At 37.2% G+C, this 25647-nt stretch overlaps 1 protein-coding gene across 1 annotated transcript in view; it reads left to right on the top strand.

Moving 5' to 3' along the window:
* The window catches only part of ITGA9 (integrin subunit alpha 9), an 838607-nt gene extending 815539 nt beyond the window's left edge, over nt 1-23068 (top strand). The window contains exon 28 of the mRNA XM_053714443.1: nt 14583-23068. Coding sequence (XP_053570418.1) covers nt 14583-14681 — 99 coding nt within the window. The 3' untranslated portion in view covers nt 14682-23068. The remainder of the gene's footprint in view (nt 1-14582) is intronic.
* Nucleotides 23069-25647: the final 2579 nt, after the last annotated feature.

Genomic DNA, 25647 nt, shown 5'->3' with positions numbered 1-25647 from the left:
TGAGCAAAAAGGGTTTTATTGTGGTTGTGCACGTTTTTTTGCTTGATACAGCAAATCATGTCCGCTTGACTATTATTAAATCTACCTCTAGGACTTCTTAGACCCTGCACAGTATTGTAGCAATAAACAAGCTATTAAAAGTGAAACTGTCAATGGTTGTGTATTTTCTGAAATCTAAATCTGTTGCATATAAAGGTGTTGACCTTGGAAAACATAAAACTTTAAAATACTAATTATAATTAATGAAATTGATGCATAAAGTTTATAAAAAACAGGATATATAAAAAAGCATCACATATTTAATTTTTCCATGAATATATTATATAACAAAATCAAATAAATAGAAGGTACAAGGAAATGGCGCAGCCAATCAGATGCTGTATCACCTGAGCTAATTACATTTTATGGGATAAAGCCCCCAGTTGATCATTTAATATAATATGTATGGGTTTCTCACTGAAAAATGTATGCAAGGGTTAAATGGATGCAACATCTAAAAACTCCAAAACAGCTCAGTATACAGGTTGGAAATGGCTCAGCAGTTAAAAAGATATGAAACCCAAAATGTTTCTTTCATGGTGATGCAGATAGAGTGTACAATATTAAACAACTTTCCAATTTACTTCTATTATCAAAATATTTGCTTAATTCTTTTGGTATCATTTGTTGAAGGAGCAACAATGCACTACTGGGAGCTAGCTACACACATCAGGTGAGCCACTTGTGCAAGGCTTATATATGTGCAGCCACTAATCACCAGCTAGCTCCCAGTAGTGCATTTCTGCTCCAGAGCCTACCTAGGTATGCTTCTAAAAAAAATATGGATACCAAGAGAACAAAGCAAACTAGAAAACGGAAGTAAATTAAAATGTTCTATCCAAAACATAAAACTTTACTGTTCTTTTTAAGGGTTGAAAAAAAGGTTTTTGGAGTTATTTTGAGCTTGTATTGGAAACTATCTCTTTGCATATTCACATTTTTCTACATTAAAAGTATTAATTCAGTCCATGCATTTATTTCCATTGTAATCTTGGAAACCATAATTTACAAGTTGTTCATGATTATGGCCTTGCTAATCCGTTTCATGTTTCTTTGTTTTTTTTTATCTACTTTTCAAATGTGTCACTTATTTGTACATTTGGTTTTCTGGAAGACATTAGGAATCGATAATGAATAACATCCCTATATTTTCCTTTTAGAGAAGAAGCCAAGTTTTGTTTTGTTTTTTTTGACGCAAGCATACTTCTTGTATTCTGTCATTGGAAAGGAACGTAGCTGAGTCATATAGTCATTTTGTTTGTATATTAGTGCTTTAGATTCAGTTGAAATTTGTATTTTTTTTTCCTTTTGATTCAAAATGTAATCATTTGCAGGATTTTAAAAGGAACAAGGACTGCCAAGAATAATCTTAAAAGCAATCTAGTAAAGTTGATACCTTCATGCACAGAGGCTTTATTATGGCTAAAAGAAGATTTGTGTTTACATCTCCTTGATTTCTTAAAGGGACAGTAAACTTATAAAATAATGTTATATAATGGTGCACATAGTGCAGCATTATATAACATTATCTTAGTGGCAGGTGGCAAAAACAAAAGCTTTGCGAGATATTTTATATCAAACTTGGATTTAGCAGCTCTCCACTCTAGGATCTTCTGAGTGGGTCTTGTATTTTAAAAGCACTTCCCGGGTGCACTGTCTAATCACAGCGCGCCCGATCGCGCCATTGAAATAATTGTAGCTCGCTCCCGCTCTGGTTTGGTAGTGGGAGCGAGCTACATTGATTTTAATGGTTCGATCGGGCGCGCTGTCTTTGAAGCGCTTTTAAAATCCAAGACCTGCTCAGAAGATCCTGGAGCGGAGAGCTGCTAAATCCAAGTTTGATATAAAATATCTCGCAATGCTTTTGTTTTTGTCACCTGCCACTAAGGGATAACATAATGAGATCTCATTTGGCCTGCAAGCTCAACCCATTTCAATAGGCTGTGATTTCAAAGCACAAAACACAAATAAACCTGAAAATATAATTTCTCATACAATCTATATGCTGCAGCTGTTAAAACAACTCATTAGAAATACATTAAGGGATTTTAGAGTGTACTATCTCTTTAAACATCCTACTCCTTTTTACATCACCTAGTACCACCATATCTGCCCAGGCATTTTATACAGTATTAATTGGTTTATCGGCAGCTACGTTTGGAGAACAATAGTAATTATTAACTACAAATCAAGGGGTAGATTTATCAAATGTCGGGCGGATATGATCCGCTGTAGCGGATCATGTCTGCCCGACATTGCTAAATGCCGACAGCATACGCTGTCGGCATTTAACATTGCACAAGCATTTCTTGTGAATTGCTTGTGCAATGCAGCCCCCTGCACATTTGCGCCCAATCGGCCGCTAGCAGGGGGTGCAATCATCCTGATCCCGACATCGTTAAATGCCGACAGCATACGCTGTCGGCAGTTAACACTGCACAAGCATTTCTTGTGAAATGCTTGTGAAATGCAGCCCCCTTCACATTTGTGCCCAATCAGCCACTAGCAAGGGGTATCAATCATCCCGATCGCTGCTTCATAAATCTACCCCCAAGAATCAACTTTTTTCATGTTTAAAAACCCCCCAAACTATTAATATTATTAGTATATAGGGTTCTCACAGATGTTGGACAAATCAGTTGACAAACTGTAGTGCAAGTGTGCTCATTAAAGGGACACTAAAGTCATGATTCAGATAGAGAATGCAGTTTTAAGAGACTTTCCAATTCATTTCTATTATCAAAATGCGCACAATCTTTTTATATTCACATTTTCTGAGGCAAAGTTCCTACTGAGCATGTGCGCAAGTTCACAGTGTGTACATATACTAGTCTGTGATTGGATGATGGCTGTCACATGATACAGGGGGCCAGAAAATGTGGGGAAAATACATTTATCAGACAAATAAACTACTTCTTATTTGAACTTCAGAGTGTTATTGTATTGTCATTTTATTATGCACTTGTTAATCATGTAATTCTAGTATATTTAATGGTCATTTAATGGAAAGAAATAGTTTTTGAATTGAGTTTATTCAGAATGGCTATAATTTTCAGAAAAACTCCCAAATGTAGAGTTTCTGTTTTTGCCTAATATTCTTATACAGATAACACAAAAGAACCTGCATTTTCAGCTGTAAGAAATCTCTCAAAGAGACAATTTAACTTGCATATAAATATAAGCCTTTAGAAAGAATGAGAACTCTTTTATATATATATATATATATATATATATATATATATATATATATATATATATATATATATATATATATATATATATATATCAGAGAATTGGTGTAAATGCACTCTCACCAACACTTGCAGCTTGTCAGGGTGCTATGAAGGTTATTTGTAGCAATGTAGAAAAGAAGCACTCACTGGACTTTCTCCAACAAGTTTAATGAAGTTTTAGTGACGTTTCGGGACAGCAACAGTCCCTTCCTCTGACCAATTAACAATGTGTAAAAACAGCCTTTAAATAGGCTCCAGATAACACTCCCCACAAGATTGACACAATGTCAATGGTCACAATGAGGGGTGTGTTCAATATTTGGCCGTGATTGGTCAATCTTGTGGGGAGTGTTATCTGGAGCCTATTTAAAGGCTGTTTTTACACATTGTTAATTGGTCAGAGGAAGGGACTGTTGCTGTCCCGAAACGTCACTAAAACGTAATTAAACTTTTGTCACTGTTGGAGAAAGTTCAGTGAGTGCTTCTTTTCTACATTGCTATATATATATATATATATATATATATATATATATATATATATATATATATATATATATATATATATATATATATATTCATTTATTTAGCGCTTTTAGGTATGTTAGCTTATTTCTTTGCTAGCAATTTTTTTTTTTTATTAGTGTGTTGGTTTAGTTTAAAAGGACATTGGCCCCAGGGCAGAACATTCTGCGACCTAAGATGTCATCTTAGAAGAATGGGACACTACAGGAACTGTTAGTGCTTTTGCTGCTCTACATCAGGCTGTTCTCTTCAAACAGCGCTGTGCTCTGGCTGCACTCTGTATTCTAATTGAGCTAGTGCTTTAATGTAACTGCCTAATTTAAAATTAAGTTTAATTTCAAAATTACATGCAGAGTAGTTTTACTTATATAATCTCATTGCCAAAAATGATAAAGAAGTTCTTCTTTTGTGGACATTGAACACTTTTATATTGTAATATAACATGTTTAATTATATAACAACTTTAATTATAAAACAATTTTGCAATATATTTTCATTGCTTATTTTGTTACTTTTTACTGTAAGCTTATTTCTTTAAATTAAGAGCAGACTCCAGATTTAGCACTGCTATATTCCACACAGTCACTGGTTGTGATTCTTTATAGCTGTCCCTGATTGGCCACAGCAGAGAAGGAGACCTAGGTTACAACATGGCAGCGCTCACTGCGTTATGGAGACTAAAATTTACATTTTTTCCCCTCTCATATTTACACAACTAATATAACTTTAAAAAAATATACTATCAGGCTAATCTTTGCTTTCAATATATCATATTATTTAGAATTTATTTAGTGTTTAATGTTCCTTTAAAGTAAAATAATATGAGACAGGTTCCTGTATAATTATTTTTCTACTATTGCTAAGAGTGACTGGTATATATGTTTGCTTTGGCTTACTGTAGATTTTGTAAATGTGGCTTTGGGAAGAACAGAGCTCTCTCAAACACATCTACAAGCCAGTATGTTCCACATGTGAGCTCGTTACTCAAAATCCCGGCTGTTCCCAAACAGGAATCGGCCCATCCAGTATGCTAGCCTGCCAGGTCTACTGCTGGAGGAACGTATGAAATACAGTATGAATTTGTTTCAAAATAGCATAGATACTTTTCTTCTGAAAACAGGTTTACTAGCGTATAAATAAGTTGTTTACCATTTTGAAAATAATCTGTTAACGGGACACTGTACCCAAAAATTTTCTTTCGTGATTCAGATTGAGCATGAAATTGTAAGCAACTTTCTAATTTACTCCTATTATCAAATTTTCTTCATTCTCTTGGTATCTATTTGAAATGCAAGAATGTAAGTTTAGATGCCGGCCCATTTTTGGTGAACAACCTGGGTTGTCCTTGCTGATTGGTGGATAAATTCATCCACCAATAAAAAAGTGCTGCCCAGAGTACTGAAACCAAACAAAAGCTTAGATGCCTTCTTTTTCAAATAATGATAGCAAGAGAACAAAGAAAAATTGATAATAGGAGTAAATTAGAAAGTTGCTTAAAATTGCATGCTCTTTCTGAATTACAAAAGAAAAAAATTGGGTACAGTGTCCCTTTAAATAAAGCATTTTACGGGGGGCGGAGCCTGGAGTGAGAGCGGAATGGCCGCATAAAGGTGAAGCTCCAGACAGCCAAGTAAGCTGACAGGCGTTTTTGAGCAGATAGCCTCATGTAAGCAGGTTATAAGAGGACCGGAGGTGAGCCCAGAAGGTCAGAGCAGAGTGAGACTTGCGGCGGTGAACCGCACATAAGACCCGGCAGGGTAACACGCTCAAGAAGTGAAACAGATACAAGGAGACGGCGGCCATGATAAAAGGCCACGTGGCGACCTGAATCAACTATCTGCTTGCAAAGCGATGCCGGACTAAGCCGAAAAGGGAAGAAGTGAGTAGCGGTGACCGCTGCAAGTTAATGGCGATGTTTGCCTGAGAGGGAGTGGGTGCCCACACGTGGGGCCACAAAGTAAGGGCCAATTTGATCAGCGGTAAACACCGCAAAGGTTATGGGTGACCTTGCTGCAGACGGAGGTTTACAGGGAGACCCGCATCTAGTATAGAAGGGTGACAGATGCTAAGAACCAGCAGGGAGTACACTGAGGAATAATGCAAAGGGGCTGCAGGGAGAAAAATGAACAGATTTGACGCTTCTCATCAGTGAGTACTAGGAAGAAACACATAACAATGAATGTGACACTAAATACCTGAAGAGGGCCAGAAGAGGGAATGTATACTACTTTGACTGCCTGCAGTTGACAGGAGGAACTGATATATATGTCTACTTCATTATGAATGACACTGAGTGTGACAACAAGGTGTACTGAAGCGATTAAAAGATTGTTGCAGGTGTAATAACTGGAATCTACAATAGAGGGACTTTGCCAGACTTCTGGGGAGCCGTGATAATGACCTCCAAAAGGAATATTAAAGCAACACCTGTTACCAAGCAGACTACGGCGCCCCTCTTTTTCAAAGCTAACAGAGGGGAGAAATTGCCAGAACAACATTCACCTCAATCAGACAGAGATGGAGAGAGTGACACAAACCCCCACGGGGGAGCGGGTCACCACGAACCCCTAACCAGAGCTGACCTGGAACAATTGGTGTCAAAACAAGACATTTCAACAAATTTTGAGAGACTTCTTGAGAAAATTGAAACACTCCAGAACACAGTCACTAGTAGTCTGACGGAGCTTAAGCAGGAAGTAGGTGAATTAGGCTCTAGAGTGGACTCTCTTGAAGAAAGCGGAGAAGCACTAGTGGAAGGCTGAATGATATTACAACTCAAACGACAGCTCAGCAGAAAGAATTGGATGATATACACGACAAACTCGAAGATCTGGAAAACCGCAGCCGCCGCTGCAATATACGCCTGAAAGGTGTCCCTGAATCGGTGACCCCAAAAGATCTAAATATGTATCTACTCAATCTATTCCAAGGTATTACAGGGGTTGAAGATGAAGAAAAATTCCAAATTGAAAGGGCTCACAGGGCACTCAGGCCGAAACCTAAAGGTGATGACCCGCCTAGGGATATTATAATTCGGATGCTCAGGTTCCAAGAAAAGGAGGAAATAATGGCGGCGGCACGCAGAAACCCGACATATAAGCATCAGGGCAACGTAGTCCAGTTCTTTCAGGACTTATGTCTTAGGACACTACAGAGGAGAGGAGCACTTCGTCCATTCACAGCCCTACTGAGGAAAAATCAAGTCCCATATAGATGGGGATTCCCATTTGCCTTACACATTTCTTGGGAAAACAAAATCATTTCAATAAGGGACCAAGCAGAGATTCTAGAAACTTGCAGAAAGATGAAATTGGACCCACCATCCTTTCAACAGCAAAGACCCTCCGCAGGGGGTGAAGAGGGTAACAGAATACCAGCTCAAAGGAAATGGACACGGGTTCCCGAAAAGAAAAGGAAGACATGATGAGACAGAGACCTTTCTTTTTTCCTTTTCCTTTTTCTGTCTCAGTATTACAGCGTGCAGGCTGTATGGAGCTTTAGGGTGCTCTGCTTTTCGGCATAGCCGTGCGGGACTTGCACGACTAGGATGGGAAGGACATGCTGGGGCAAGAGCGCCAGACAGATGAGTATTCACAGTTGTTAACGTTATGTTTTTCTTGCAGGTTGTGTTAACTGTTTAAGTTGGACTGAGGACTTTATTTCCGATGGAAAATGTTATTTATTATTGAACTAAGCTGGGATATTGAAAAAGACTATATTCCTCATATCATTAAAAGGTCACTTCTAATAAGGCTATGGAACTGACTATATTGAAATGTGCGCCATTAAGGTTCAATATAGTAGAGAATTGTTTGGCTGCTTTTTAAGTCTATCTTAATGTTTTATTTAAGTGAGATTGGCATATTTACTGTTTTTTTAAAATGTTTTTGTTTGTTTTTATTCTTCCAGGCTGGGTCTCCTAGGGGTAAATGTGATGTTCAAATTGAGGGACTAGGGATTAAAGGGGATGAGAAAGGACAGGGAGGAGAAGGTATTGTAAAATGACACCAAACAACACAATTATACTTACTCACAATGTTAGGGGGCTGAATACGGACACTAAGAGGAGAACTGCTCTAGCCCAATATCTTAGAATTAAGGCCAAAATCATATTCTTACAAGAGACCCATTTTGTGAAGTCATCTATCCCTAAATTTTGGTCGCATCATTATCCCCATCATTTTCATTCAACTTCTGACTCGAAAAAAAGAGGGGTCACGATATTGATACATAGATCTCTTGATCTAGTAACTGATAAGGTAATTACAGATAAAGACGGACGGTATGTTATAGTGCAGGGGACAATTCAAGGCGCAAATATGACGTTATGTAATGTTTATGCCCCTAACGAGACCCAAAATGCTTTTTTTACCAAAATATCTTCTCTGCTTACACAATGGTCACAGACTAGAGTGATCCTGGCCGGGGACTTTAACGTTACACTGTCTGCTAAGGAAGGAACAGGGAAAACCACACTCACAAGCAAACAACACAGACACAATAGCATAGTTAAATCCATTAAAAACGCACTTAACGAACATAGTTTAGTGGACACATGGGAGGCGGTAGGCAGACAAGATCACGACTACACTTATTACTCCCCAGCACATAAACTTTACACCACTCTAGACTACATATATGTTAGCCAAATTATATCGCCCTCATTAGTGAGGGTGGGCACTCAAGCTTGTGTGTGGTCAGACCATTCCTTGGTCTATGCAGAACTGACGAACCTCATTGACTTCACTAGACAGCGCTCATGGACATACAATCCGGTATTATTAAGGGATCCAGAGATTTTTAGGAAGGCACAGAGGGCACTCAAAGAATATTGGGACGTGAATACTGGTTCGGTTAATAACCCACTGGTGATTTGGGAGGCACATAAGCCATATATGAGAGGTCTGTTTATAAAAGAAAAGTCAATTAAAACTAAAGCGACAGCAAAATTGGTTGATAACCTACAAAGAGAAGTTGAAAACTTAGAGAGGAATCACCAACGCAACACAACCACTCACAATTATACACTATTAACGACAAAGAGGAGGGAGTTGGCAAAGATTTTAAATGACGCCTCTGTTAGGGCGGCCTTGCGGCTGAGGGCCCACTATTTTGTCTATGCCAACAAACCTGACAGATTTCTGGCATATAAATTGAGAGAAAGGAATACATTTTTCTCCATTCCTAAGCTCTATACAGATGAGGGAGAACTCACCACACACCAACAAAAAATAACAGATAGCTTTGAAAAGTACTATGAGAAACTGTACGATGGGAACAAATTAGGATTAGGTGATATAGCCACTAAGACGAGAAATTTCTTAGAAAAAGCGAAACTGGCAAAAATCACGGAGGATGACTTAGACAGTCTTAATAAGAAGATAAATAGCTCAGAGGTTTTGAAGGTAATTATGGATTTAAAATCTGGTAAGGCTGCAGGCCCTGACGGACTGACAGGGGAGTATTATAAACTTTTTAAAACAGAGCTAGTACCCCATTTAGTCAACTTTTGTAACGGGATAATGGATGGATGGGAGATACCTAGGGAGACACTCAAGGCAAAAATTATAGTGATTCCAAAAGGGGGAAAAAACAACAAATTTTGTCAGAACTACAGGCCGATTTCCCTATTAAATCATGATATCAAAATTTTTACAAAAATAATGGCAAATAGATTAAAGGTGATTTTACCCACATTAATCCACCAAGATCAGGTGGGTTTTATACAAAATAGGGAAGCCCCAGATAACGTTAGAAGAGCTATCACTTTGATAGATTATGCGAGCGCAATGGGGACTCCAGCTCTATTCCTGTCTCTAGACGCAGAAAAAGCGTTTGACAGGGTAGACTGGAGTTTCATGTTTAAAGTACTGACGGATATGGGGTTCAAGGGGACTTTTGTACAAGCTCTTAGGGGCATTTATTCTGGCCCAACAGCGGTTGTAGGGGCGGCGGGTCACACTTCCAGGCAAATAACAATCCTAAATGGGACACGACAGGGTTGCCCATTGTCGCCATTGATATTCGCCCTTTGCATAGAGCCACTGGCCTCTTATATCAGGAACGAGACAGACATCGCGGGAATAAGGGTGGCAGAATCAGAATATAAATTAATGTTGTTTGCGGACGACGTACTACTAACTTTGTCCAGACCCTTACATTCACTCCCACACTTATACAAAACCTTAGAAGAGTTTTCTTCAATTTCGGGGTACAAGATTAACACAACCAAGTGCGAAGCACTGCATATTTGTCTACCAGCACACACGAAAAAGACAATTGAATTAAACTTTGATATTGCGGGGGAGAAAAAACATATCACCTATCTAGGGGTCAAATTGAGCGATAGCTTATCAGACTTATATAAGTTAAACTACCTCCCAATTTACAGAGCCATTAGAGGGGACCTGGTAAAATGGAAAAAAGGGAACTTTTCATGGTACGGCAGATTGATGGCAATCAAGATGAACCTGCTCCCAAGATTAATGTATCTTTTCCGAGCTTTACCCATTGGGGTCCCAAATAAAGACCTGGAGACCTTACAAGATGACTTAGTAAAATTCTTAAGGGGGGACGGTAAGACTAGGATAGCGGCACAGGTGTTAAAACAACACAGACACTTGGGGGGAGTGGGGGTTCCAAACCTGGCTGAATACTATAGGGCCTCTAGGCTAGCTCAGTTGGTTGTAATGGGGAAGAGTGACAATGAACTAATTTGGCCTAAGATAGAGGCAGAAATAGCAGGAAATGACAGAGCAGCAGATATCATATGGGATGAAGAGAGGCTTCTGAAAGCTAAAGAATATAAATCACCGGTCACAAGGGAGGCATTAAGCTTATGGGTGAAAACCATGAGAGGAGTACAGCTATGTAGACCAGGGTCATTGTTGAAACCCATTAAATTTCTGATACCTAGAGACTTGAGGAAGTCTGTGAGAAAATGGGAAAACAAAGGTTTGTACAGAGTGGCAGATTTCCTACAGAATTCAAAACTACTTACATATAATCAGATCAGAGACAAATTAGAGCCAGAACCCCTTCATTGGTACTTATACTTACAGGTTAGTTCGTCCATACACACTTACATGTCAACACAACGGTATTCACCACCTACTGATTTGGAGAGAATGTTAGGGGCCCCATTCAGGGGGAAAAAACTGATCTCCCGAATCTATTTACTACTGCAAGGAGCGAGGGGCTGGACTAAATCACCCTTAATGGAGAAATGGGAAAGGGATATTGGCGAAGTTAGAGAGAAGGATGAATGGGAGGTCTTATTGAGGGATGCAGGAAAGGGTTTAATCAGCGCTGACCTGAGAGAGAATACTATCAAGGTGTCATTTAGATGGTATCTTACGCCTACCAGAACGGCGCATTATGCGCCAACATTTGATGGTAACTGCTATAGAGGATGTCGGGAGAAAGGGACATTTAGACACATGTGGTGGGACTGCCCCAGGGTCCAGACACTTTGGGTTAAACTGTCAACAATGGTGAGCCAGCTTCTGAATGAAAAAGTTACACTTACAATATCACAGGCATTGCTACATGATAGGGTGAAACCCTTTAACAATTCAATCAATAGCTTCATTAGAATTCTTTGCACGTGCCTGAGAATATGTGTCGCAAGACACTGGAAAGCAGGGACACCCACATGGCAGGAAGTGACAGATAAAATAGCAGACACCTTCCACTTATCAGAGGTGGCAGCATGGTCACAAGGCCAGCTGGAACAGTTTAACAAGATATGGTTTTATTGGATGTTAGGGAAGGGCGAAATACAGAACCTATGAGCACAGGGTGGACTATGAGAGGACAAGTGGTAGAGATTGTGAGATGTAGAGAAAGTTGGTAGTATAGGTAAAGATGACATTTCCCGTTTCGTAAGGGGCAGTTATGAGGAAGGTTAGAGAAACATAATAATCATCTTGAGGGGGGGAGACATGTTGTAACAGCCTGGAAGAAGGGGGGTGGGGGGTTGAGTTTTAAAGGTCGGGGAGTTAAATTTCTTAATATATGTTTGTAAACGCCCAAAAATGGCAGAATGCAGAGGGGCCTGGCCTAGGCCACTGATGTACAGTTTCTTTTTTTTGTATCACACTGTTTACATGACAGAAGTCACGGATTTGTACCAAAAAGATTTTATCTTGTTCATGTAAATCAATAGAACTCTGTATTATTGCTTAAAATCAATAAAAATTATTTCAAATAAATAAAGCATTTTACTACACTGTGGAAACTAAACATTTTACTTCATTATTACAGTGCTTGACAGTACTGATCCACATCAATGACCAGAAGAAAGCCCTCAGAAAAAAATATATTTGTTAAATTCTTGTTATGGGCTCTATGTATGACGCTGTGAATGCAGCTTTGAAGCCCTTGATGCTCATGTAAACCTGCAACTATAAGTTAAAAAGTAACAGTCTTTAAGATCACTGCTTCTTAAAGGGACAGTATAAGTAAAAAATAATGTTACTATGTGCAGAATTATGTAACATTATCCTAGCAATACCTTAAAAAACAAAAGCGATTTTAGAGATTTACCCCCCTAAAGGTATACTTATATTTCGTTCATCATTGTGTTTAATTTTTTTTTTTCTTCTCAAAAGTTTCTCACGGGTGAGCTGTGTAATCACAGTGCGTCCAATCGCGGCATAGAACTAAATGTAGCACGCTCCAAGCTTTACCCTATACGGGAGTGCCCTGCATTCAGGCTCGCTGTAAATAGTCATAGTGCAGAAGTATGTAACATTATTTTCTACTTTTCCTGTCCCTTTAACCTCTCCCCAGCCTCAGGGGGCTGGGCTGCATAAGAAAATTCTTGTGCAATTTTAAATTTAGACAGTGGATGCTTCATCAGTGTCCTCCTGCATTTTCATAAATTGGGGCATATAAAGCAGTAGGATAAAAAAAATAAAGGAAACACAAGATATGTTTCTGTTGTCATCTTGTATTTGTATCTGATTAGTACACAATAATGCTTTCCAGCTGTAGAATTGCAGGGATGGGCGAATGTCTTGATTATGCAATTTGCATATTTTGGCCTGTGGTCCTATGACTTCCTCGAACACAAACACCTCAGTGATAGTTCTAAGCAGGGGTGCCAGACTAGACCTAAAAAGGGTAAATATTTGTAAATCACTATGGCCAAACATTTACAAATACATACTAGCAAAGCATGCTAATATAATAACATATATCACCAAATCATAGCAACTGTCCTCCTTGAGATGATGCCAAAAAAGATCAGACTCATAAATGTCCAAAATATTGCTCCACAGGCTGCTGTTCTGGGGTGTTCGGCTATCCACCATACAATCCTAGAAAATGACTCAAAGAAGGCGCCTCATAGCACAAGTTAACATAGCCATAGAATATATCATCCAGGAATCACTTACATTGAGTGAAGCACCTTCAGGTGTTATATTGGCAGGCCAGGACCTCTTAGTCACCTAGCAGACTCGCCACCTGCAACAGGATCAGCGACCGCTGGTTCTTACAAAACTCACAAATGCATGGATCAGTGTGTCCAGGCGCTGAGTCTAACAGTGCAAGAAACAAGTTCCACAGCTGTCTCATGTGCCAGTCTACTGAGTATCGTCAGTACTCCTCCACACTGCGTATTAAACAATATCATTAATATAGCACTGTGCTTCTGCTGCCTCTTGGTCATCTCCTATGACAGCTATTTACCACCTTCAAATGCATAATGAATATGATAATATTTCTTTAAAACTAATGGTTTATCCCATATAAATATAATAACCAGATCACAAATTAGGGCCAGTCTTATAACTTGCCACACATTTAGTGAAATATTTGGCTGCTGATTGTATCCATGAATTTCTTGTGGTCTTCTGTAAGAAATTTTTAAAAGCATGGCAATTTTTTTTTTTTAAATATCTGTGGGTCAAAAATATTTTAAAATGTCATGGTAGGCAGAAATGTGTAGGCAGTTTACTTTGTATTGAAATTTTACCTTATCATTTTATTATTGTTATTAGTTCCATGTTTAGCTTTAAACTAAGGCTATAAAACTTTTCACGCTTCCCTTGGTGCAGTATGTATACAGCCTATGGATTTAAGTTATTGTAGTCATACCGCCATATGCCTATGTACCCAGCCTATGACTGCACAGTGCAAATAAAGCATTATTTGTGCGGCAGCAAAGACAAGAAAAGTTAAAATTTAAAAATCTAATTGTACAGCTTAATGTATTTATAATAAAAATTGTGTACAGGCATTTTACATTTTGATTCTGCTTTGGCACTTTGCCAATGATTAACAGACCTAGGCTTGGCCTTGCCCACCAATAAAGCTACAGGAGTTGTCCATATCAAGTAATGAGCATGTGATTCCCATCCAAACAGGAGATATTGTCCCATTTTTACTCAAGAAAACACCAGTACACAAATTACGCCTACAAAAACATACACCCTCTCTACTCTCTGTATCCCATATCTCAGTCACCAGCATTCATTGTCTCGGCCACCAGTGTCATTACTGGTTTTATCATTCACCATTTACTTGTTTATTGGAATCTATTTAATTAATATGGACTAGAGGCAGACAATATATATAAAGGATTTTTTTTTACAATGGTAAAAATGATCAAATGCATTTTCCACCATTTATTAGCAGAAATTCTTTAAAGGGACAAATCTAAGATGCAGTAAAGGAAAATAACATTTATTTCTGCATATTCATGTCTTGACCATTTTACTATAAGTTTTAGAAAATAAAATTACTTCTATCACTAATGTTTTTTTGGTTTTGTTTTTTCAGATGGGCTTCTTCCGCAGGAGGTACAAAGAGATCATTGAAGCAGAGAAAAATAGGAAAGAGAATGAGGAAAGTTGGGACTGGGTTCAAAAAACCCAGTGAGCAGCAAACATCAACCCAGTCACATGACACACATTTGCTAGCTGATTGGCTCTGCTCTTGTACCTTCCATATGTGGAAGAAAAGAATATTCTCCAGATTTTCCGGAGGCCCATTGATGCTGTTTATTCCTTTTATCAGGCTAACTAGCAAAGAAGAGTGTGTCCTGAGGCAACCACTGACGCTGTGTGAAGTGACTGGAGAGAACCATAACTTTCTCAGCTAAAAAAAAACTTTGTTGACAAAGCTGCAGTAAATAGCAATATTTATGAATCCAACATATGTGGTATATCTTCAGGGGAAAGTTGTTACAGAAAAGTATTTTTATACACATACAACTTTTATACTGGTTTTGTCTTTATATTTGTAATGATTTATTGTATTGAATAAATAGCTGTACAGTTCTCTGAAGCACTGATTTCTGGCTAGACATTTGCATACATTTGTACAGATAGATTTATATGCGCATATATATATAAAATAGCTGTGAGCAGCCTTTTGTTCAGAAAATAATGATACTCAATATCCAATTATAAATCACAGATGTATGTGTTTATTAGAATTAAAGGCTTAGAGAGAGGTTATATTGCTTGTGGTAATACCTCACAGTAACTGTAAGAATTGCTACGGCAAGACATTGTTATGAGCAGTTACGTTAAAATACAGTGTTTTCTGTTTCTTCAAAGTGGTAAATGGGATGTAATATTGCATTGATAAATGTGTGGACCTTTCCATTTAAAGTATATAATTTTAAGAGAAATATCTGCTTGTGAAACACGTTTGATACTAGAATGGCCCCCTCCCCCTTTTGAACCATCATGGATACAATTGTATTTGCCTAAAAACCACAGTGTACCTCTATATACAATTTTCAATCCAGAATAACCTAAAAATGAAAACAATAATTTATTGGAAATATATGCATTTTGAAGGGATATCAAACACACATTTTTCGTGATTCAGATAGAGCATGCAATTTTAAGCAACTTTCTAATTTACTCCTATTATCACTTTTTCTTAGTTCTCTTGGTATCTTTATTTGAAAAGCAGGAATTTGCCACCAATCAACAAGCGTTACCCAGGGTGCTGAACAAAAAGATGGGCCAGCTCCTAAGCTTACTTTTTTACTTTTCAAACAAAGATTCCAAGAGAACAAAGAAAATTTGACAATAAGAGTAAATTAGGAAGTTGCTTAAAATTGCATGCTCTATCTGAATCATGAAAGAAAAAAAATTGGGTTTCATATTCCTTTAACAAAGATTCAATATTTTACTGTTTAAAACAGAGCTGCCATGTGTTAACATTATGCATTTGTTGCCTAATATAGAAGCTTATTGTTTGGTTCCACTCCCCAGTTTTTTCACCATGATGAAAATAAATACACAGTAAAACATTTTTATCTGACACTGTGAACAAGTCTCATTGAAATGGTAGAATGCTAGTTACTTTCTATTCTAATCAGTTTGTGGCATTTAATATGTTTATCTTTATATATTAGTGTTTATGTATATACACATCTTCTTACTTAGAATGTACAGGAGTCACTAGGTGCATGACAACAGTATATTAGAAAATGCCTGCATACCATGTATTGCCATAAATATTAGTCTTTTCACAAGACCACAAGCAGCTGGTGGAATGAAAAGCAATATGAAACAAACATTGTCTAAATTGTTAATGGTTTTAGCTTTGATAGAAATAGTATTTTAAAAATGCCAAGTATATATTTATTAACGTGTGGTTATTGTAAGAATATAAACACATTTACATTAATAGCAATTACACATCGGTCGCCATAATTGTAGTTATTTATGTACAAAAAAAAAACCTGTAATTGTTAACACTTAAGGGTCAATTTACTAAGTGTCGGGCAGACATGATTCGCTGTAGCGAATCCTGTCCGCCCGACATCGTTAACTGCCTACAGCATACTCTGTCAGCATTTAACATTGCACAAGCATTTCTTGTGAAATGCTTGTGCAATGCCACCCCCTGCACATTTGCGGCGAATCAGCCTCTAGCAGGGGGTGTCAATCACCCTGATCCTATCTGGCCGCTGCTTCTTAACTTCTGATTCCGGCGAGCCGGAATCTACTGGCGGACATAGCAGAATCCGCTGCTTATTAAATCCCCCCTAAAAGTTAACATTTTATCCAAAATGCAATTAAGCAGCATTTTAAAAAGTAATTTTCAACACAATAAATATACTGGTTATCTTTGTAATACCAAAGACACCACTGCCTTCAGCAATTTACACTCCCCTTCAGATTCGCAGGAGTAATTCAAAGGAGACCACATTTGAAGAACTCTGGATAGGCCAATAAACAGTGGTGCATTTAATGATATTATGAGAAATCTGCAAGCTATTTTATCAAAGGTGTAACACCTTTAAAGCTTAAAATTCACCCTTCATTTAAATGGATAGGAAAAATATCTCTTTATATTTAAACACAAAATGAGTCAAGAAAAAATGTTGTGGTTTAAACGGATATTTTAATTTGTGTCTATATACTAACCTGTGAAAAGTATAGAAGACCCTTTTACCTCAAAATCCCTAAAAGTTTTAATGTTGATATTGGTATTTTTTATCTTCTTGATTATGTTGAGTATACTTGATTAAATTATCTGATCTTAATGGTATGGTTGTACTGATTCCATTTTTTAGACTGCCACAATCAAACAGCTAACATTTAATAAAATTGTACGTAGAAAGAAGGATGAACGTTAATAGTTTTGCTTCATGAAGTTGAAGCATTCCTCAGAGGCGGGTTTGAAATATTGCACATTGATAATACTTTACAGTAGGGTGGGTAGCCTTGAGTTAACACTACAACTTGGCCCCCTGCACGATAGGCATTAAGAAATGAAGAGAGGAAGAATGAGAAAGAGAAATTATGTAACAATACTATGGATAGATGGAAATGGATGAGTAACAGGATAAAATGTATTTAGAGAGAAGTGAGAGAGAGGTTTTTGCGTGAGAAGAAAAGTATGTGTTATAAACTATTATATTTTCCCTGTGGGCCAGTAGCCTTCAGAGAAAATGTTTTGGAATATCTTTTATATATTTATTTTAATTTATTATGATTGGGAACTATAAGAAGATTTGGGAAGAAATTTTAATCCAGCTTTAATATTAAACTTTATTCAAATATACACAGGGCAAGCCATAGCTTGTTTAAATATTAGCCCAAATTACAGTAACATGCTTGTTAGACCTCCTTTATCAATTACAATCCCACATTAGAACCCAATAAGTTACCCTACATATCCTTTTTGCTAGCTATGACCCTACAGCTGTCCCTTATCAGGGGCATTCTCCTGCATCCCTCTTATGACAGCTATGGGCCAAGCCACATCAAACACCAGACGAGATGCACACCCAATGTATTCCAGCAATGGCCACATCAGACATCAGTCACTATAAAAGATGCATGCCTCATTGTCCCTATTAGCTTAAATATACCCTTTACTCACCAATGAGTGGTAAGTAATCCCATGTGGCCCTACTGGTTCTTCCCCCGGGCAATAAGAGCAGCTGTGCAATAGAAGATGAAAAGATCCCAGACATATTTTGCATGTTTCTAGAGTGATAACAGTTAAATGTGCAAATATAATTTAGTTAAACATATCATTCCATTTTTGTAAAATTAAAAAAAAATGGTGCTCAACCAATTAAATGGCAGATTGGTCAAAATAACGTGCACAAACATTTTCTGAATCTGTAATTAGAATCAATTTCTTAGGAAAATGATAATCGTGTTAATTTCATGTATTAATTCATAGTCCATTTAGAAATTATTTAAAATGCTATGGCCAAGACAATTTCCTTGTAGAAAATAATACTTTGTTGAGTTGCTGAATTGTAATGGTTGTGTCAGCATAAACATTTAGGTATAAATTAAATCAGTGTATTAAAAAGGCAGCGTCAATATTATGGATGAGCATAGGTGCTAACATTAATCTGTCATTCTATTTTTTGCACAAAGACAAGATGCAATAGACCAACAAACCCAGGAGCCACTGGCTCCTAAAATGTTACCCCTGGCTCCTAACTTTTTGGGTTATTCTCCATATATCTATATACAAATCCAACTGTCTGGCTCCTAAATATTCTTACTGGCCTCTAATTTTTAAACAGATTTGTCAAGCACTGCGATACATTGAGTGTCTTACATTATTCAGTGGTCCACATGTAACATGACATATTGTATTGTCAAGACTTGACAGTGTTGCAATGCCATTAAGGCCTTTAAAGGGACAGCGAACACCTTGAGATTTTTACATAAAGTGTTTAGATATGTGCGACGAAACAACTTTGCAATATATTTTTATTTTGCCTTTTGTTCTTGTAATTTAGCTCTGCAAATGTTGGCCTAGATTCATACACCCCTGAGGTTGTCGAGAAGTCGCATTGTAAACACCAGATCATGTTCGAAATTCATTGAGCATCACTTCATGTACTTTTCCACATGTTTAGTTGCCTGAGGTGCAAAATGCATATTTTGCACAGCAAACATGAACCGGTAGCAACGTAGTAATACAATAATTACAGCTGCAGTACCTCAAAAACGCACTCACAGAATAGTTTTTGTAATTGTTTGTAATGGTAAAATAATAGTAAGATATTCAGGTGTCTGTTTTGTTATGGTAAAGTCATCTCGCTGGATAGAGCATCTCTCCTGTAGTACTAGATTACCAATCCTTATCGTATACCTCTATCTCTGTTCCCAGCGCTACAGAATTCTGCGGTGCTATAAAAGTAAATTATAATAATAATAGAACGAAAGGTGTCTTGAGAGGCTGGTCATGGGTGTACTGGAGATGTGATCAGGAAGTTTCACCTACACTTAGGCCCATCTCACGGTCGTTTCTCACTGTTTCAAAACTGATAAAGTTGTCTCCTTTTCTTTTACATCTCCTTAACGGTTTTCTTTTGTGCATATGTTAGGGATGGTTTATAGAGGAAGGTTTTTTGTTTTATTTTTGTCTTTTCTGTGATGCCGGTGTCCTTTACAGTGAGATTCATTTTATGCGATGAGTAGTGTATAGTTACAAGATAGATGCTGGTTCATTCATTATAATCAAGAGTATCTCGCAACTCCTGGATGTGACAAGGGGCGCATGCAAAGTTTTCTTCTGTCATATTTGAGTTGTAATGTGGCAGCAAGTTGTTTCTGTGTGATATTACATTCATAAACTGGATTTATTGAATCTAAGTTAGTCATGTGGCGGTTTCCAGCATAAGAAGTTAAATCATGAGATAGTCTTACTTATATATAATGTCTTATACAAATAACCTGCTTATAAAACATTTGCTACCCCAAATAATCTAGATGTATAACAGTATGAGTTCAATAATGGTGTGATGATACAAAACTGCAAGTGGTTCTGCTACACACTGATGCTCTCACAAGAATTAAGCTCAAGCTCGATTACCTCAAACCAGCTTATCAAGCCAGAACATGGGCTACTGCTAGTTATTTGAGCAGGCACAATGTTTGAATGCTTCAGAATTGGGCACAAGCAGCATATGTACATATGCCCCTGACAAAAGGCATTTTTTGTAAGATGCTTCTGTTTAAAATTAAAATACTTATGCCCATTACCATTCTGGCTATCACATCATTGTAAGTATTTTATTACTATGTAGCTGTATCAGTCATTAAACTGATGAGTCCTTGTCATACAGGTAAATGTTTCATAGGGAAAAATACCATAAATATCACATTATATTTCAACTGGTGATAGGCTGCCATGTGTGTGTTGTGTCACATGACAGAACAACCAATGTGTTTTACTATATTCTTTTGAAATCATACTGGGTGGGTATTGTATGTGGTAATAACTAAAATGTATATAATTAATTCTTACAATGTTTACATTAGAGATTTCTATGGTAATGTAAAGATACTAACTGAGTAGGTGCTAGGCTTGTATAATTACTTTGTCCATTGTCCAACTGTTACTGATCATTCTGTAAAAATGTTGGAGTTGTTTTAAAACCCTAAAATATAACAATATACATCAGTAAAATTGTTTTTGTAAAAAAAATTTTTTGCCACTTAGTTCCTTTTTTCATTAAAGGGACACTGAACCCAATTTTTTTCTTACATGATTCAGGTAGAGCATGCAATTTTAAGCAACTTTCTAATTTACTCCTATTATCATTTTTTCTTCGTTCTCTTGCTATCTTTATTTGAAAATCATTAATGTAAATCTTAGTAGCCAGCCCATTTTAGGTTCAGCACCATGGATAGTGTTTGCTTATTGGAGGCTGACATTTACCCACCAATAAGCAAGCATAACCCAGGTTCTCAACCAAAAATGGGTTGGCTCCTATGCATCACATTCCAGCTTTTTAATTAAAGATAGCAAGAGAACAAAGAAAATTTGATAATAGGAGTAAATTATAAAGTTGCTTAAAATTGCATGCTCTATCTGAATCATTAAAGAAAAAATTTGCGTTTAGTGTCCCTTTAAAACAATTGACATTTAATTAAAGTATCATAGAACAAAAGCTAAGGAATATGTGTACATAATTATATATTAAGAAAATAGAAACATTTATTTGGGGATTTAAAAAAAATGATTTTGCACACTGATAAAAACAACAATATTGTTACACCTAGGAAGATAAACAGATTTGACCTTAAAGGGACATTAAACACTTTGAGATAGTAATATAAAATGGTAAATCACATATATATATATATATATAAAAACAAACTGCAATTTACTTTCATTGTTTATTTTGTCCCCTTTTCCTGCAATTCCATTCTGAAATTGTGAACTTTTCACTTCCTGTTAGAAATGGAAGTGCATAACACTTTTGTATTCCACACAGCCATTGGCTGTACACTCTAACAACCTATTTATAACGTCTCTAATTGGCCACAGCAGAGAAGGTAACCTAAGTTACAACATAGCAGCTCCCAATGTTTTATGGACACTAAGGGGCCGATTTATCAAGGGCCGAATGGCTCCTGATGCTCCTGTTTCCGCGCAAGCTTTTAGGCTTGCCAGAAACAGCAGTTATGAAGCAGCGGTCTTAGGACTGCTGCTCCTTAACTGGTCCGCCGTCTCTGAGGCTGCGGACATCAATCCGCACAATCCTATACAATCAGGTTGATTGACACTCCCTGCTAGCGGCCGATTGGCCGCAAATCTGTATGGGGCAGCATTGCACAAGCAGTTCACCAGAACTGCTTGTGGAATGATAAATGCCGACAGCGTATGCTGTCGGCATTCAAAGATGTCTGGCGAACATGATACACTACAGCCTATCATGTCCGCCAGACTTTAATAAATCGGCTCCTAAAACTTTACACCTATTTTGTCAATATTTAAACAGCTAATAAAACTTTAAAAATACATCTACGTGTTATTCTCAGACTAATCTTTTCTTTGAATGCATCATTTTATCTAGCATTTATTTAGTGTTTAATGTCTCGTTAAAAAATCACACTACTTCTAACACCTTATTTGTAAATGTAATGTTTTGTTTTGTTTTATTTTAATCTCTGCTTTCATTTTTTTTTTTTCATCTTTGCTTTGATAACATTTCCTATAATGTGATTTACTTTAGATATAAAACTAATTGTGGGAAATAAAATATTAATTTAAAATATATATATAAATGTATAGCATTGCTAAGATTGAGAGGATTATGCTTGCTCATAGTAACCTTAAATGGACATTAACATCTTTTGTTTTTTTTATAAAAAAGTACTGTGTTCCACGCTCTTTAAAGAGGCCAAAAAGTAAAATCTGTAACCTAGATTTTTAAAATGCTGCAAACTGTCCACCAGCTATCTGATTTGCAGCATTTGCAGGTTACAAAATTTGCTTTTTGGCCTCTTAGGGAGCGTGAAACAATCAACATTTTTACACAAAAGTAAAAGGTGTTTAATGTTGTTTTAACTTCCTTTTTTTTGTGAATAGGGGCACAATGAATATATTGCACATTGTTTAGGAATCATATTTATATATACACAATATCACAGGTGTGAAAATGTTTGTCCGTACATATGTATTAGTAACCTGAATGTTCTTCATTTTATTGCATGACTTCGCTAAAAATAAACTCTGTAGAATGGGATACTCAAATACACTTCCTCCCAAATCATTAGGCAACTGTGTCTTTTATCTTGTTTGAATGTTTTGTATACAAATATTTTTTTTGGGGGGGGGGGTTCTGGGCTCACATGGTTAAGCTAACAGTTTTTTTGGAGACTGGATCACTTTTATGCTCAGTTGTATAAAAAAAAAAAAAGAAATTAAAAAAATAAACTTTTTGTCACTTGTTTTCTGGTTCACGTTCACTGTCTAAAAAAATGTCAAAGATACAAAACTTGGGTAAAAATGGCAATAAAAATGAATACAAATCATTTATGTTTTTTGTCTTTGTGTTGTTCTTTAATCAAAAGCTTTCAGGCCAGTGTCAGTTCTAGTAGGGTGCTGAGGTTGCCATGGAATCACTGATGCAGCGTCTTCACATCTCAAAGTAGCCAATAACTATACACTTAGAAGATATTCCATGTTTTACATGTCCTTTGTTTTACCCAAAGCAAAAAATGATGGGAATGGATGAAATGGGGATTATATAAGGAAAAGGTAGTGGTTAGTGATGACCCCCCACACACACACACACTAGCTTCACACACCACCCTTTCTTGGTATGGAGCTTTATTGCAACTAGCCAGTCTAGAACCATCTGCAGCTAAGATGTAGGAGTTTATTTAACTTGCTATGTATTTGCTTCCACAATAAATCCTAGTTTATTATATTTTGAATAAGCCCATAAGTACGGGAAAGAAACCCAACACATCTTACAAGATCGGAAGTATCAGTAGCAAACAATGATGTTTGTTTCTTGTACTATATATAGAATATTCAGAGAGATGTAGAGGAAGTTTCTTACATACACAAGGACTGAGGCAGATATTGGTAATTTTATTTAAATTCTTTTTTATTGAATGAATTCAATATACATCCCACATCGTATACATAAATCAGACAGGCATATGAACATTTAGGATGTTATAAGGAAGCATAGATCCAAACAATTTTATAACACGTATTAACACAGAAAAGAAAAACAAGATCTGTCCATAAAATAGAGGGGGTAAGGTAGAGGGGTGTGTCCAGTCTCGGGATAAAATTAACTTACAAAAAAAAGGGGAAAAAAAAAATAAGTAAATGAAAATACTAGTCTCTAACATGACCTAGCCAAGTCTATGTGTCCTCTTATATTCATCCCAAATAGCTTGTATCATAACAAAACTATCCGTGTTACCTTTCTTATAAAGGGAATACTCTTCTAATTCTAGGAGTTCAGATACCTTAGCTCTCCACGTTCCTAAAGTAGGAACCTCTCTCGCTCTCCAGTGTTTGGCAATCAGAATTTTAACACTATTGGTAAATATGCGGAATAAAGGAAGAAGGGATTTAAGCGTCAATTTTACAGATTTGTTTAACTGCCAAATAAGGGGATCTGGGGGCAGGTGCACTTGGAATATCTTTTCTGCTTCTTCAATTACTTCATACCAAAAATGGTTTAATTGTGAGCACCACCACCACATGTGTCCCATGCCACTTCCCACATGGCCCCATCTCCAGCATTTATTATTAGTGTTAGGGTATAACCGGTGCATCCTCCGTGGGGTTAAATACCAGCAATGTAATATTTTATAGTTGGTTTCTAGGATGGATGCTGAGGTGGAGGATCTTTTGGTATTAAGGAATATGTTAGTTGCAGTTTGTGGGAGTATAATTATACCTAATTCCCTCTCCCACATCTCTATTGAATACGGTAGATTTCCAGGGGAAGGTTGGGTTAAAATTTTGTAGATAGCGGAGAGAGAGTGTTTTAATGGCGAGTCTAGGAGGTATAGTTTCTCCATATTAGTTGGAGGGCGGGTCATATTATTTGTGTATTTGTGTGTGGATATGTAATTTTGGAGTCTTCTATAGGAGAACCAGTTACGTGCCCATTCATGTCCTTTATCTATCAGTTGGTCTTGGGAGCATATAGAGTAGTTAGTAGTCACATTATGTAAAATTATGTCTTCTTCAGTGGAGGTATAGAGTTGTGATTTCGTCAAGAGATTTAAAGAAAAGTCAGGGTTATGTCTAAGTGACGTCAAGGGGCCTGGATTTGAGGATAAACAGGAGTGGTGGCGTGAGGCCGATTCCCATAATATAAATGTCTCTTTTGTGATTGGGTTAGGTATCATTTTCAAGTTTCTATAGAAGTTAGGGCTCCAGCAAAAGGAAGCTAGTGGAAAGTCAGGGTTTAGCTGTTTCTCAAGTCGAACCCATCTCCTCTGTCGGTCCGCCACCCTCCAGTCTAAGATTCTTTGTAGAGACACAGATATTCTGTATCTCTCCAGGTCAGGCAGTCCCAAACCGCCATGCTCACGAGGTAGCAACATGGTGGTTTTGTTTATTCTAGGTGGGATTTTTTTCCACACAAAGGTGTTAATTAAATTCTGTACCTGGGGCAGGTACGAAGGAGGCAGAGGTATCGGCACCGCTCCCATGATGTATAGAAGTCTTGGGAAAATATTCATTTTTATGGTGTTGATTCTGCCCCACCAAGAGAGTTTTTTTGAGCCACAAGAAGAGAGGTCTCGCATTATTGCATTTTTGATAGGGATATAGTTAGTCTGAAATAAGTCATTTGTAGTTTTAGGGAGGTAAACCCCTAGATATTTAAGTGCTTCTGGGCACCATTTTAAGGGGCAACTAATCTTTATTTGATTTATAGAGTGTTCAGGGAGACCCAACGCTAGAATTTTGGATTTGTTCTGATTGATAAGGAAATCTGTGAGTTTATTAAAGGTAGAAAGTTCAGATAATAGAGGGGGGATAGATGTCTCTGGCTCAGTGAGGGAAAACAAAATGTCGTCGGCAAACAGGGACACCTTATACTCTTCTCCCCCCACCATGACACCCCGAATTGCGG

Source organism: Bombina bombina, chromosome 5 (genome assembly GCF_027579735.1).
Source record: "Bombina bombina isolate aBomBom1 chromosome 5, aBomBom1.pri, whole genome shotgun sequence".
In the NCBI taxonomy this organism is placed as follows: domain Eukaryota; kingdom Metazoa; phylum Chordata; class Amphibia; order Anura; family Bombinatoridae; genus Bombina; species Bombina bombina.
Note: the sequence above shows the minus strand (reverse complement) of the source record. Positions and strands in the feature narration are given on the sequence as shown.